Source organism: Echiichthys vipera (genome assembly GCF_963691815.1).
Source record: "Echiichthys vipera genome assembly, chromosome: 1".
Lineage (NCBI taxonomy): Eukaryota > Metazoa > Chordata > Actinopteri > Perciformes > Trachinidae > Echiichthys > Echiichthys vipera.
This window is the reverse complement of record NC_139826.1, coordinates 17888033-17901300: the sequence shown is the minus strand read 5'-3', so window position 1 is coordinate 17901300 and position 13268 is coordinate 17888033. Positions and strand designations below refer to the sequence as shown.

At 40.3% G+C, this 13268-nt stretch overlaps 1 protein-coding gene across 1 annotated transcript in view; it reads left to right on the top strand.

Moving 5' to 3' along the window:
* mdga1 (MAM domain containing glycosylphosphatidylinositol anchor 1) overlaps positions 1 to 13268 on the top strand; it is a gene marked incomplete at its 3' end in the record, with an annotated part of 217785 nt that overhangs the window by 185868 nt on the left and 18649 nt on the right. The window contains exon 15 of the mRNA XM_083912466.1: positions 8715 to 8845. Within this exon, the coding sequence (XP_083768592.1) occupies positions 8715 to 8845 (131 nt within the window). The remainder of the gene's footprint in view (positions 1 to 8714; positions 8846 to 13268) is intronic.

Sequence of the window (13268 nt, the reverse complement as noted above, 5' to 3'; positions counted from 1 at the left end):
ATTAGTCCAATAGCTCAACCCTATTAGGGTTATGGTTAGAATTAAGCTACGCCTAGATAGTATCCCTTTTGGGTATCGGACAGTATAACTAATTTGAGTGTGTGTGCGTGTGTCTGTGTGTGTGCGTGTGTGTGTGTGTTTGTGTGTGTGTTTGGCTGCTTTCTTCCCCACTCACGATTCTACAGACAAGTAGCTCTAATAGAGCTATGCATTCTACTCTGCCTCTCTGACACTCTTACCAACACATTCTGCTTTATCTCAGTCCAATCAATAGACTGCTTATCAGAGTCCTCTACCCTCTGATGTGTGTGTGTGGGTGTTGGTGTTAGTGTGCAACCAAGATGAGAGCGAGCGAGCGCAAGAGAGCGAGAGAGAGAGAGAGAGAGAGAGAGAGAGAGAGAGAGAGAGAGAGAGAGAGAGAGAGAGAGAGACTCACTCTATGGAAGCAAAGTGTTTGTCCCTCAAATAAACTCTAATTATGACCAATGGGAAAAACACCCAATCAAAATTACATACACTGGATTTTGTAAAAGCATCCTGCAGGTGCACAGGACAAATACCAACAACTACTTATAAAACTCCAAAAACAATCAATTAAATATTGGCTTGATCTGAAACAAAGTGATCCCCACTCCTTCCACCACAAAGCCCTGCAAATAATAATAATAATAATAATAATAATAATAATAATAATAATAATAATAATAATAATAATAATAATAATAATAATGATAATAGATCCATTTTATGTAGTGCTTTTCTCAGTACTGAAAAATGCTTTACACATAAAAAAATAGACAATCAAACAGGAAGCATGGTAAAATACAAAAAGAACATCACATTAATAGAAAAACAGAGGGTGGAAGATGGTAGATTTTAGTTGTCGGAGGTGATCCTAAAGAGACGGGATTTAAGCTGACTCTTGAATGATGGGAGTGTTTTTGAGTTCAGGATGGTGAAGGGCAGGGAGTACCAGAGGGTAGGGGCGGCGATGGCAAAGGCTCGTTCCCCCAGGCCGGATTGGAATGTTTTGTACAGGTTATTGGAGAACAGGTATTGCTTGAGTTGTGTTGAGACAGCTCTTTCTAGTAGTTTTGAGAGGAATGCGAGGTTGGGGTCTGAAGTTGTTGGGGTCGTCAGAAACAAGGCTTTTTGAGGAGGGGGGTGATGGCAGTAAGCATAAGAGGTGGGGGGACGGTGCCAGAGGTAAGGGAGGAGTTGATGGTGTCCGTGATGAGTGGAGTGAGAGAGGTGAAGCAGGCTTTGACAAGGTCAGAGGGCAGGGGGTCCAGGGGGTAGGTGGGTGATTTCATGGTGGAGAGTATTTTGGAGAGGTCTGCTGTGGGTATGGGTGAGAAAAGGGATAAGCATGCCAGGCCAAAATCATCATAAAGTAAAATAGATGGCAAAAGTTGAAGACAATGCAGCGATGAATTCTGAGAGATCTGATAGGAATTTTGAGTCGGGTTTTGTGGGACGGTAGATGATTGAATTATGAGAGGCGTAGGACTAGATAGTTCAAATGACGTGTTCAAAGGAAGGAGCAGCAGGGATGGAGAGTGGGCGGGGTTGGAGGTCATGCTGGTAGAAAGCAGCAATACCCCCTCCTCTGCCCTCAGAGTGTGGGTTGTCCAGGTATGAGTATCCAGTGAGGGTAATTTGGTTGAGTGCAAAGTAATCCAGAGGTTTTTACCAGGTTTCAGTAAGGCAGAGCAGGTCAAGTTGGTTATCAGTGATACATTTGTTGAGAATAAGACTTTTATTGTTGAGGGATATTGTGTTGAGGAGGGCAAGTTTCATGTGCTTTTGTTTTGTAATGGATGGGGCCGAAGTAGGGATTGGGCGGAGGTTGAAAGTGCACTGATAGGGGCTCTGTAGCAGTAGCCTAGCACAACCGTGGAGGACTTGTTTTTGAGATCTAGTTAGGCAGGTAGGTTATAAGATTATGGTCAGCTGATGGAAACGCAGGTCTAGAAAGTAAGAAGCTAGCGAAAAAAAATTAACAAAAGTAGCAGCAGATAAAGCAAACTATGAAAAAACTTTGAAGAGCAGGAAGCAGCAGCGAGAAGCGGAAGCCAAGACGTGCCAGCGTCCTCTCACTCTGAGCCAATGGTTTGTAACTCCTAGCTTCTCCTCCTTTACCCCAAAGCCAAGAGATGAGCAGGAAGCAGAGTCGCCTCACTTAGCTGGTCCTGACACTGAGCTCACAGACAGATTCTACCTCGGTTCTGCCTCAGGATCAGAAAAATAAAAGTACCTCACCTATTGTGAAAACCAAATCACACACACAGAGCAAAATGCAATGTTATGTGGCCCTAAACTGACAATAAACTGTGGCACCCTACCTCACCACTGTGACTGATATTAGACATCGAGTGATGTTAACAAAGTACAGACTGAGTGCTCACAGCCTGGCCATAGAGACAGGCCTCTACAGGAAAACATGGCTGTCTAGAGAGGTGCGGCTGCACCAGCAGTGTGGAGGAGCTGCTGTGGAGACAGAAAGCCACTTCCTCATGCACTATCCAAAATGTAATCCTGTCCGCCAACAGTTCTTCTCCCTATAAGGCAAAAAGAGAGTAGAGAGAGAGTAGTCACCCATCTACGCCAGGCCTCAGCCTATCACTTTATTCATTTTATTTTATTTATTTATTTACTTATTTATTTATTTATTTAAGTTTTATTTTTTACAACTGCTCTTAATCCATTGTATGACCTATGATTTCTTTATTGTCTGTGTTTAATATTTCGGTTACGCCTGTGAATGTTCTCATTTGTCCAGGTCAGCGTTATCCTCAAAGCAATTTCAGTCTAAAGCAACTGGACTTGGTTATTTGTCTAGGAAGACGTTTCACCTCTCATACAAAGGGCTTCATTAGTTCATGTACGCATCTGACCAGGCGCATTCACACTGTCCATCCGTACCGTGCCCCATGCTTTAGGGTACTTGTCGCCCCCCCGAAGGCCAGGCCCGTTTGTAATCAAACTACCTGGGCCTCGGCGGAATGCTTCTTGCCTGCCTGTATGTCATCACGCCGTAACACGCCATACGCATTGATTGACGTCATCGCGATGCGTCGCTTTGTTTACACAACTTTCCATAGATCTCTGAGTTTTTGTGCGTCTTGTCGACTGTTTATGAATATTTTCATCCGACCAAAACTGCAGTAAACACTCCACCTCCGCATTACACCAACGTGAACCTTTCGCCGCAATTGTTTTAAATATCTGCGCATGGTCAGTCCTTCTTTTTGTCTACGTCCAAACAGGCGCACATAAAATGACGTCAGAACTGCCGTAGGCCTCGTGCTCTTACATGTGCGCACGCTCGTGCTCGTACATGTGCAAACGTGCTTAACAAAAGCCCACCTTTCCCAAACGGGCCGTGGACGGCACTGGTCAAACGAACTAGACTTTGGCCGTGAAACGTCCTGAGGCACGGTACAGAAGGACAGTGTGAGTGCGACCTAACTGGTGTGGAGATCCAGGTATTTAACTTCTCACAAGGCCGATGATGTCACTGGAACCCTTTGTGCTCCAAGTTCCAACGACCGTTAGAGTGACAGTCGTTGGTGGGAAGATTGTATCGTCTTCGTTAGTGCTCTATTGAGTCTTAACGGCAGTCGATGGAGTCACAGGAGGCCATTTGTGAACACTTGTTCTTTGAGGTTGGATTGTTGAATCTCCTGGGAAGGAATGAAAGGGCTGCATTGTAAATTGGAGATAAGTGGTGTCTCAGACCTCCTCCTCTGTTTAGCGATGGTTTCTCTACTCTGCATAGATGGCTCCTCTTTCAAACCATCTGTCCTCTCTGTCCAAGATTTGGACATTGTTGTCATCAAAGGAGTGGGCTTTCTCCTTGAGATGTAAGTGGACAGCAGAGTCCAGGCCTGAGGAGTTAGCTTTCCTGTGTTGGGCCATGAGTTTATGCAGTGGTTGTTTTGTTTCTCCAATGTAGAGATCTTTGCATTCCTCGTTGCATTGGACATTGCATTGTATTTCCATTACATATTTATATTTTTTATGTCAACATTTGTAATGTATGTATTTGTATTCTTGGACGTTGTTCATACTCATATTTCATAATGGTTCAATATAATTATTATAATTCTTCAATATAATTTTTATATAACACCATTGCAATATGGTCATGCAAATAAAGCTCATATGAAGAGAGAAAGAGGGAGAGAGAGAGAGAATGGACAACATTCATGGACAAAGGGGCTCAGATATGTGGATGTAGAATGAGAGTGGGCTGAACAATTGACGGTGGGCTACACCAGCATTAGCCAATGTTCGCTCTATTACATAACTACAGTGCCGTGTGCCGCCATGTCCTTTCAAATTGAATGTGATGAATAGTTGCATGTGACACTTTTATGTGGCTATGTATCAGTACATTCTTTTTTGCCTACACTGAGCATGATCCAAACTGTAGTCAACCTTACAACATAATTCTGCTTTTAAAGCAGTAGTCTGACATTTGGGGAAAATAAGCTTATTTGCCAGGAGTTAGATGAGAAGATCAATGCCACTCCCATATTTATATTTGTTCAATAAGAAGCCAGTAAGCTAGCTTAGCATAAAGACTGGAAGGAGCAAGGTGAAAACAGCTAGCCTGGTGTTTGTCTGAAAGTATCTAAATCTGCCCACCAGCACCTCTAACACCAATGAACATCTTGGTTGTCTAAGCTGTACAAAAACTGCAAGGAGGAGAGATATGCAGAACAATTTCTTGGCTATGAAGACTGATTTCCTGTAGGCTCTGTACACGCACGCACGCACGCACGCACGCACGCACGCACGCACGCACGCACGCACGCACGCACGCACGCACGCACGCACACACACACACACACACACACACACACACACACACACACACACACACACACACACACACACACACACACACACACACACACACACACACACACACACACACACACACACACACACACACACACACACACACACACACACACACACTCACAATCTCACACAAACACACTCACATACCTTAAAGAACAACTGTTCACAAATGGCCTTATGTGACTCCACCGACTGTCGTTCAGACTCAACAGAGCACTAACAAAGTCAAAACTTACTCTTCCCACCAACGACTGTCACTCTAACAGCGACTGTTGGCACTTGGAGCACAAAGGGTTCCAGTCTGGTCAGATGCGTTCATAAACTGATGAAGCCTTTTGGATGAGAAGTTAAACATCTTCCAAGACAAACAATCAAGCCCAGTTGCTTTAGACTGAAATTGCTTTGAGGATAACGATGACCTGGAAAAATGAGAACATTCACAGGCTCTCTCACTCACTCACTCACACACACACACACACACACACACACACACACACACACACACACACACACACACACACACACACACACACACACACACACACACACACACACACACACACACACACACACACACACACACACACACACACACACACACACACACACACACACACACACACACAAACACACACACACACACACACACACAGTGCCCCCTGCCTGCTTATTTGTTTAAGAGAAGTGGTTGGTTAATGTTGCAATTAGGAGCTGGCTGAGGATTGTTAAGACGATGAATGGGTCCCTCACACCTTAGAGAGAGAGAGAGAGAGAGAGAGAGAGAGAGAGAGAGAGAGAGAGAGAGAGAGAGAGAGAGAGAGAGAGAGAGAGAGAGAGAGAGAGAGAGGTGTAATTCTCTCTGGCTTGTTTTTCAGGATCCAGGACGGTTGATTTTTATGTAATTGTAACCCCTCTTTGCACATATTGCTTTAAGATAGTGTTATATCAAAGCAAGAGGCAAGGGTTATTATCTACTCTAGACTTGATGAGAAGATTGGTTATATTTTACTTGTCATAGTGTTATTATAGACATGTAATATGCACCCCAAATAACTCACACAACAACAGACTGGCAACTTCTTTTTTAAAGATATATATATATATATTATTTTGCAAGAATGTAACTTATGGTGTCAGTATTACACAATCGAGATACTTTTGCACCTGAATGTGATGGAATGAAGAAAATTATTTATAAAGTACCACACTTCTCTTTAACCCACAAAACAGTTAAGTAATAACAAATTCTGTATGTCAACACAGTAATCCAGTTGTTTTTTAAATTTACCTTGCCTTAATTAAATAAAAATATAACAAAACCTCAACCTCAACCTCAACAAAAATAATAAAATAAAAGGAAAACAAAAAAATGAATGCACTCAGAAAGACCTACCACCCTTTTCCCCCATGAATGTCAAATGAGGCAGTCCGGGGAGAGTATCACAGGATAACATGGCGATGTGGATGATGATCCGTTGGCAGAAGATGGAAAGCAACAGGGATGAAGATATGGAGGGATGATGTTCAACTGACGAACTCTACAAAAAAAGCCGACACAAACGTGCAGAAAAATGATTAATTCAGTTTCATAGTAAATGTCCATTTATTCCAACTAAAGTACCGCTCCACAGTGTCCTCTTTCATTCATAGCAGCATTCCTGAACTTGTAATGACCTAGAACCATTATATATACATATATATATATATAATTTTCCTCTGTTTTCCCAAGATAACAAGATAAATAATTTGATAGACAATGAATGAAACGTGATAGGCCTGAGATTTCTATCACACCTGACATGTCATGCCTCATAAAGACTTCTCATATCTTGAAGAACACTATTTAAAACACCGTTGGTTATTTACTGTTATGAAATTTAACTTTAATCTGTATATTTATGTGCACATTGTAAAACTCCTTCCTGTACTGGCATTTATGTTGTTGTAATATAATATTGTTGACAATAAAGTTTGTTTAAATAACAGAAAAAAACTGTAGTTAAGGAGGACATCTGGCTCATTCATGCCTCTGATAAAGCTGAAACCTTACTAACCGTCTTCATAGATGAGCTAAGGCACAAAGCTGTTTTAGCCTGTCAGGCCTTGATTGAAGTGATATGTGATGGCTCCTCTGACATTGCTACACTGATTCTCCAGATCTCAAATTAATTATCTCATTATCACAAGAAAACAGAGGAAATAAAATGTATGTTATGTATGACCGTTTAGGGCTTCCGTAGATGACAACTCACTCTCAACACTTTTTTCACACCTAAACAGAGCATACCTTGAGACCCAAATTAGAAATAGGTTATTTCTTTAAATAAACCAAAATTTAACAAAACAAAATATGAAATGCAGCTTAATTTTCATGTGGCTGTGATATGAAGGAAGTTTTCTTTTTCTTGCCACCTCTCTCCATCTTCTTTGTATCATTATGTTACAAACGAGTGTGGTCTAGGTATAGGGGTTTAAAGCTATCGCTCTAATCACTAGTCCTAACCTTGAGTGAGCTAAATAGCTTGAAAACAAGGAAAACACACATGCAAGCTGCTTTCTGATACCAGAGAAGACTGATCTAAATTCAGCTTACCCGGTCACCAGGCTTGTTGCTGATTTAGCGGTTAGCTTGTCTCTCCAATGAGACCTCCCGAGCACTGGTCTTCAACTCTCGTGAGCTGTGAGTGTAATCATTTTACTAAACAATAGTGTAAGTGTATTTGGGCTGAAACGGTGTGACTGTTGTGTGGTCTGAGCAGCGTCCTCAAAAGCCAGTGTATGTGCAGCGTTCATGTCCACCTTGTTAACCCAACAGTGCAGCTTTAACAGCCACCAGCGCTCTGGCAGTGACATCTCTTATCACACATGCACAATGTAACCACACCTCCAACCATCCCTCCAATATGAAAAGAACCCGCAAAGAAAGCAGGAAGGAGAGAGGAGAAAACACAGGGGACCTAACTTCTAACAATTACCTCTGTCTGACTTTTCCTTTTGCTCCATTGTGCAAATATGAAACTATCCACTGAACTGTCAATGTGGAGCTTAAGATACATCACCAGTCAACCAGGGGGCCTCACACATTTAATTTCCATCTAAATGTCATCCATATATGGTATCTGATCTTAGAGCGTCACCCTAGCATATGCAGTGAGCAATGCATTTGTTTCCATATCCTATATAAATTAGGTGAGGACCACAGCACAGCCATGCTTTTGCCAATAGAAGTAAAGGCAATTTCAAGTATCCGGTGCTCAAACCCTCAAAGATTTTGTGGCCCAAAAAAAGACCAAAATATGTCTTTAGATAATTGTAATCAATCAATAATCAGTAATCTTGATGTAATGTGTGATGACGGAGAATACACGGAGGAGGGGACCCAAATGCAGACACGGAACTCAGGGGACGGTATTAACAAATTTAATAAAACTTATTTACAAAAGGTGCACTAACACAAAGGAAAAACACGAAGAACTAGATACAAACTGACGGACACAAGAGGAACAGGTACACAGGGAGACATCAGGGTATGTAGAGGGTATGATCCAGCACGGAGTGAGGCTCAGTACCGGGTTGATATACAGAGTGGCAGGTTATTAGTGCCAACAAGAATCACCTGCCAGGAAAACAAACTCAAACCAGAAAACAGAAAGAAAGCACGTACAGAAAAACACAGACAGAGGGAGACAAAAACAACGATTAAAAAAGGAGAGAGAAACTGTCCAGAACTAATTACAACACTTGAAGTCTGTTCCCAGCTAAACATAAAATTAAGTCTTTGGTCACTGACAGTTTCTATTGTTTTGTGTCTCTGTGTGTGGCTGTGTGCATATTTTTCACAGGTACTCTCAATGTGCTTCTGAGAGTGAGAAGCATTGCCTCCGTGGATTCAGTGGTATGGTCGAAATCAGGTCATCAGGGCCCGGACTGGAAGAAAGCGTTCTTTGACCTAAGCCCAAGCGGACCATTTCAGGTATCAATCAATTAATCATTCAATTTATTTGTCACATTATATCATGTAAACTAAAATTCTAGTGAAATGTAATTTTGTCAGTTCCTTCAATTTATGCATTTAAAGGGTAATAATACTAATATGTGTGTGTGTGTGTGTGTGTGTGTGTGTGTGTGTGTGTGTGTGTGTGTGTGTGTGTGTGTGTGTGTGTGTGTGTGTGTGTGTGTGTGTGTGTGTGTGTGTGTGTGTGTGTATGTGTGTAGAGAGAGAGTGGTGGTAGGGGGAACGCTTTTCTTCCCAATATAAATTATGAATTATAAATATATAAATAATTATAAAAACAACAACACAGCAGTGAAGAAAGTGCTTGTACTCTTAAAACAGCAGTATAATGTTTAGGGATGTCTGTCAGACAGTCACCCTTGCAGCCACACTAAGCAGCTGAGATGTGTTGCATAACTTGGCCTAAAGCTATGACTCGGTCAGCTGTTGAGAGTTGAATACTGTTTGCTTGATGTTGAAAGACCTCAACCTCTGAATTGAAATCTGCCTCCAGCAATTGCCTCTAGAGGGTTACATTCCACTACTTGCAAACAGAATTGTCAGGTCTGCTTTGTCTTGCTCTAAGAAGAAGGAAAAAAAACGTAATGATATGCTTTTGTGTTCACTGCATTTCTTTTTTGTCATCTCTGTCATCTCTGAAGACATTTCCTCTACTGTGTCTTTCCTCAGGAGAAATGGCATCCACTGCAGCTTAGATATAACAGCAGGGGGTTTATACTGTTCGAAATCCGGGGAATTCCAAAAGAATTTGGCTTGAAACTCTGCTTGGAATTTAATGAATTTTTCAGAGGATATTCTCCACAATGACATTTAAAGCTCAGAAGAAACAGGGAAAGTCATTGAAGTTATGTTTAAGTCTGGCCCTTAAAATCATTGCCGTTAACACATATCCAAAATCACTTTTCTGTTCCTTGATGGAGGCAAAACACTAACAGGCATCAGAAATAAATGAAAGTTTTTTTGTTTTTTTTAAAAAAGAACTCTGTTGGCAAGCATTTGCTTTGTTAGTGCCCCTGCCAGAACCTAAGTCTCCGATTGTAAACAGTCAGAGTTTGCCCTCTGGAATCAATATACTGTAGAATCGCATTATTATTTATAAAGTCACACATTTGTGAGAAGAGTAATACTAATAAACGCAATGTAAAATATCGTAAATCTAAATTAAAGCCAAGCTTTTATATGAGAGACTGGGTGAACTTTTATTTTAATAAATAAATATGGGTACAGCATTTTGACTTTTTAGTTCTGAGGGTAGTATTGATAAATGAGAGCCTTTAGAGCTTCAGCTCATTTTCTGCTGAATGTCAGCCTATCCTGACAGTAACCAAAGGATTATTCGCCTCGGCAAGAATGTGCTGATCTCAGGGTGAAGAACAAGGTTTCACACCGTTCTGAAAGATACAAATAATATACCATGAGAAAGAAAATAATATATATACTGTAGATCAAAATTAGAGAACAATTCATTAAAACTCGATTTATTCTGAAATACTGTTATTTTTTTATGTTCAGAATTTGATATAATATCAGCTGTGGCAATACCAATGCTCTACTAGCATGTTTTTTTTTTAAATAACCGAGGCACTTCAACAAAAAAACTTTATATTGTGAAAAATACAGTGAGCAAAATTAGAGAACAGTAACCACTGTGTCAGAAGAGAAGATTTAAACAGTGTTGTCTTAAGGCTTTAGGATTCAAAAATGATTAAAAAGTGTAGAGGCCCTTGCTTTGAATGACTTCAGCACATCTGCAGCCACAGGACATCACTAGTTTCTCACACCACTCCGGTTTGATCTTGGTCCATTCTTCTTCAGTCTCTTCCACAGTTTGGTAACCGTAGTGGGTTTCTTAGACATTACTTTGTCACCGAGGAATTCTCAGAGATTCTCTATGGGGTTTAGATCTGGACTCTATTTGTTTCAATATTCTTAGCTTCAAGGAACTGCTTAACCCATTTGCAATGTGACAGGGGGCATTGTCTTGCATGAAAATTGTGGGCTGATTGGCAGACAATTGCATTGAAGGTATTGCATGTTGCCGAAGGAGGTTCATATAAACATTTGCATTCACCTGCCATGTAGCTGTACAAGAGGCCCAACTCCTGCTGCATAAAACATCCCCCAAACCATGACACTTCCTCCTTTTTTAATTGAACTGACTTCTTTACACACTCTGGGTTCAGTCTTTCCCCAGTCCTATGCCAAACATGTTTCCCATCAGACATAAATACACTGAACGTACCCTCATCACTGAAGTGCACAGGACCAGTTCTCCTCTGTCCACACAGCATGCTCCTCAGCAAAGGCAAGTCTAGCCTTTTCATTCTTTCTGCTGATGAGAGGTTTGGTCACTACAGAGTGGGCTTTCAGTCCAAATTGTCTTAAACAATGAGATACTGTGTGCTGAAACAGACCCTAACCTGTTCAGAACTGAACTGGTGAGCAACTCCAACTGCAGTATTGAACCAATTCCCTATTGAGAGTCTTTGCATATTCCTGTCTCCTCGTGCTCTTGTTTTATGTGGATGACCAGCCTTTTTGAGGACCTTAGATTACTCTGTGTCCTTTGTAAAGTTTCAATATTCTTCAAATCACAGACTTGGAACGCCCAACCTCTCTCTGATGGCTGAGAGGGTCATCCCTTTGGCCTTCATGTGGACAACTTGCTTTCACAGGGTTTCAGTCACCTTAGAGCAGCTTGTCATCTTGCAAAGTAACCTGGGGCCTCATTTACAAAACTGTGCGTATAATCCTTCCCAAAACATTGCCTTCCCACAAAACCATGAATGTGCTGAGCGAAAAAAAAAAAGAGATTTATAAAACTGTGTGGCGCACATTTGCACGCAATCTTTCCTTTATAAATACCGATAAATTGCCAGATTATCTCCATCCAGTGTCATCCCACTTTTCCTCCCACTATCTTCCATAAATGGCATATGCCAAATAGCTCATGAATATGGACGTTATCTTATTTAGGATGTTACGTTGACTGACATGTAAGCTATTTGACTATTTGTAAGGAAGTTTAGCATATTAATATGCAAAATATCAGGTCTATTTAAAAAATGGGAATAATATGGCAGGCCTTAATGTGTTCATATGTATGAAGTGAAAAGGAAATAAAGGATGATTTTCGAGAGCATTATTTGCGACATATCCGTAACTTTTTTTCTTTACTTGGCCCCAATACGCCATCGTACACATCTTTCTATCTCAACAGGGTCAAATTTTACTGAATGTAATCATTTCCTAAATTTAAAATATGATTGTAACGGAATTTGTCTTTTCAATTCTTAATTGTTGGCCATAACTTTGCACAAAACTTTTTCACAACTTTGGCTAAATGGACACAGCTGGTGACATATGCGGTCATAAAATTCAATTAAACATGTTATTAAAAACATGTTAACTTGATAATTAATTCAAACTGCAGCTTAACAGCATGCCAACAGTATAGTCCTATATTAGTATAGCCTATCCACAACTACCACTAGGTTTTATACAGTATGAAATACATTTGCTTTTAGTTATTTTAATGTTAATGTGTGTGTTTTTCATTGTTGACTGAGCGGTTTTTATTGTGTTACCATCAAGGGTTACTTATTCCTGAGTCAGAAAAACTTTGCGGGAGCTCTACTCACGAGTGATACGCATACTTCTCCGCAAATCATTTTCCTATAAAACCAATGTTTGCCACCGCACATTTTTGCCCGTCTATGCAAGGTTTTTGTGCTCATCCAGCTTTATAAATAAGGCCCAAAGAGAGCTGCCAGATAAACACCAATAACTTGGATGTATCTGAAAGTGTTCTCTAATATTGCCCACTGCTTTTTTCAATAAATACATTTTTTTGTGCCTTGGTTATTAAAAAAGCATACTAGTACAGCAGTAGCATAGCCATATTCCATCAAATTCTGGACGATAAAAAATAACAGTACTTCAGAATAAATCAAGTATTTATAATTAGTTTCTCTAATTTTGATCTCCACCGTATATCACAAAAACACAGCCTATAATAATCACATGATATTGCCTTTTTTGTATACTCCTGTGAATTTAATATGTAACAAAAGAAAAATACTTCATATTTTCTCATTATATTAAGAACTTTAGAACTTGTTATTATCAATTCAGATCATGATACGATTCCATTGAAAGACGATAAATGATAATATCGAAATTATCACCCAGCCCTATTTTGTCATGTCCAAAACTCTGACCAAGCTCAAATTAAGCTTGTTTCCTAGTAAACGATAATGCTTTATTTTTAAGATACAGTGCACATTAATGAAAATAGATATTTACATATCTCTGTAAACGTGCCGAATTAAAGCAAAGCTTCTAATTTGCATCCGTAGTCTCTAATAAGTAAAATAAAAGA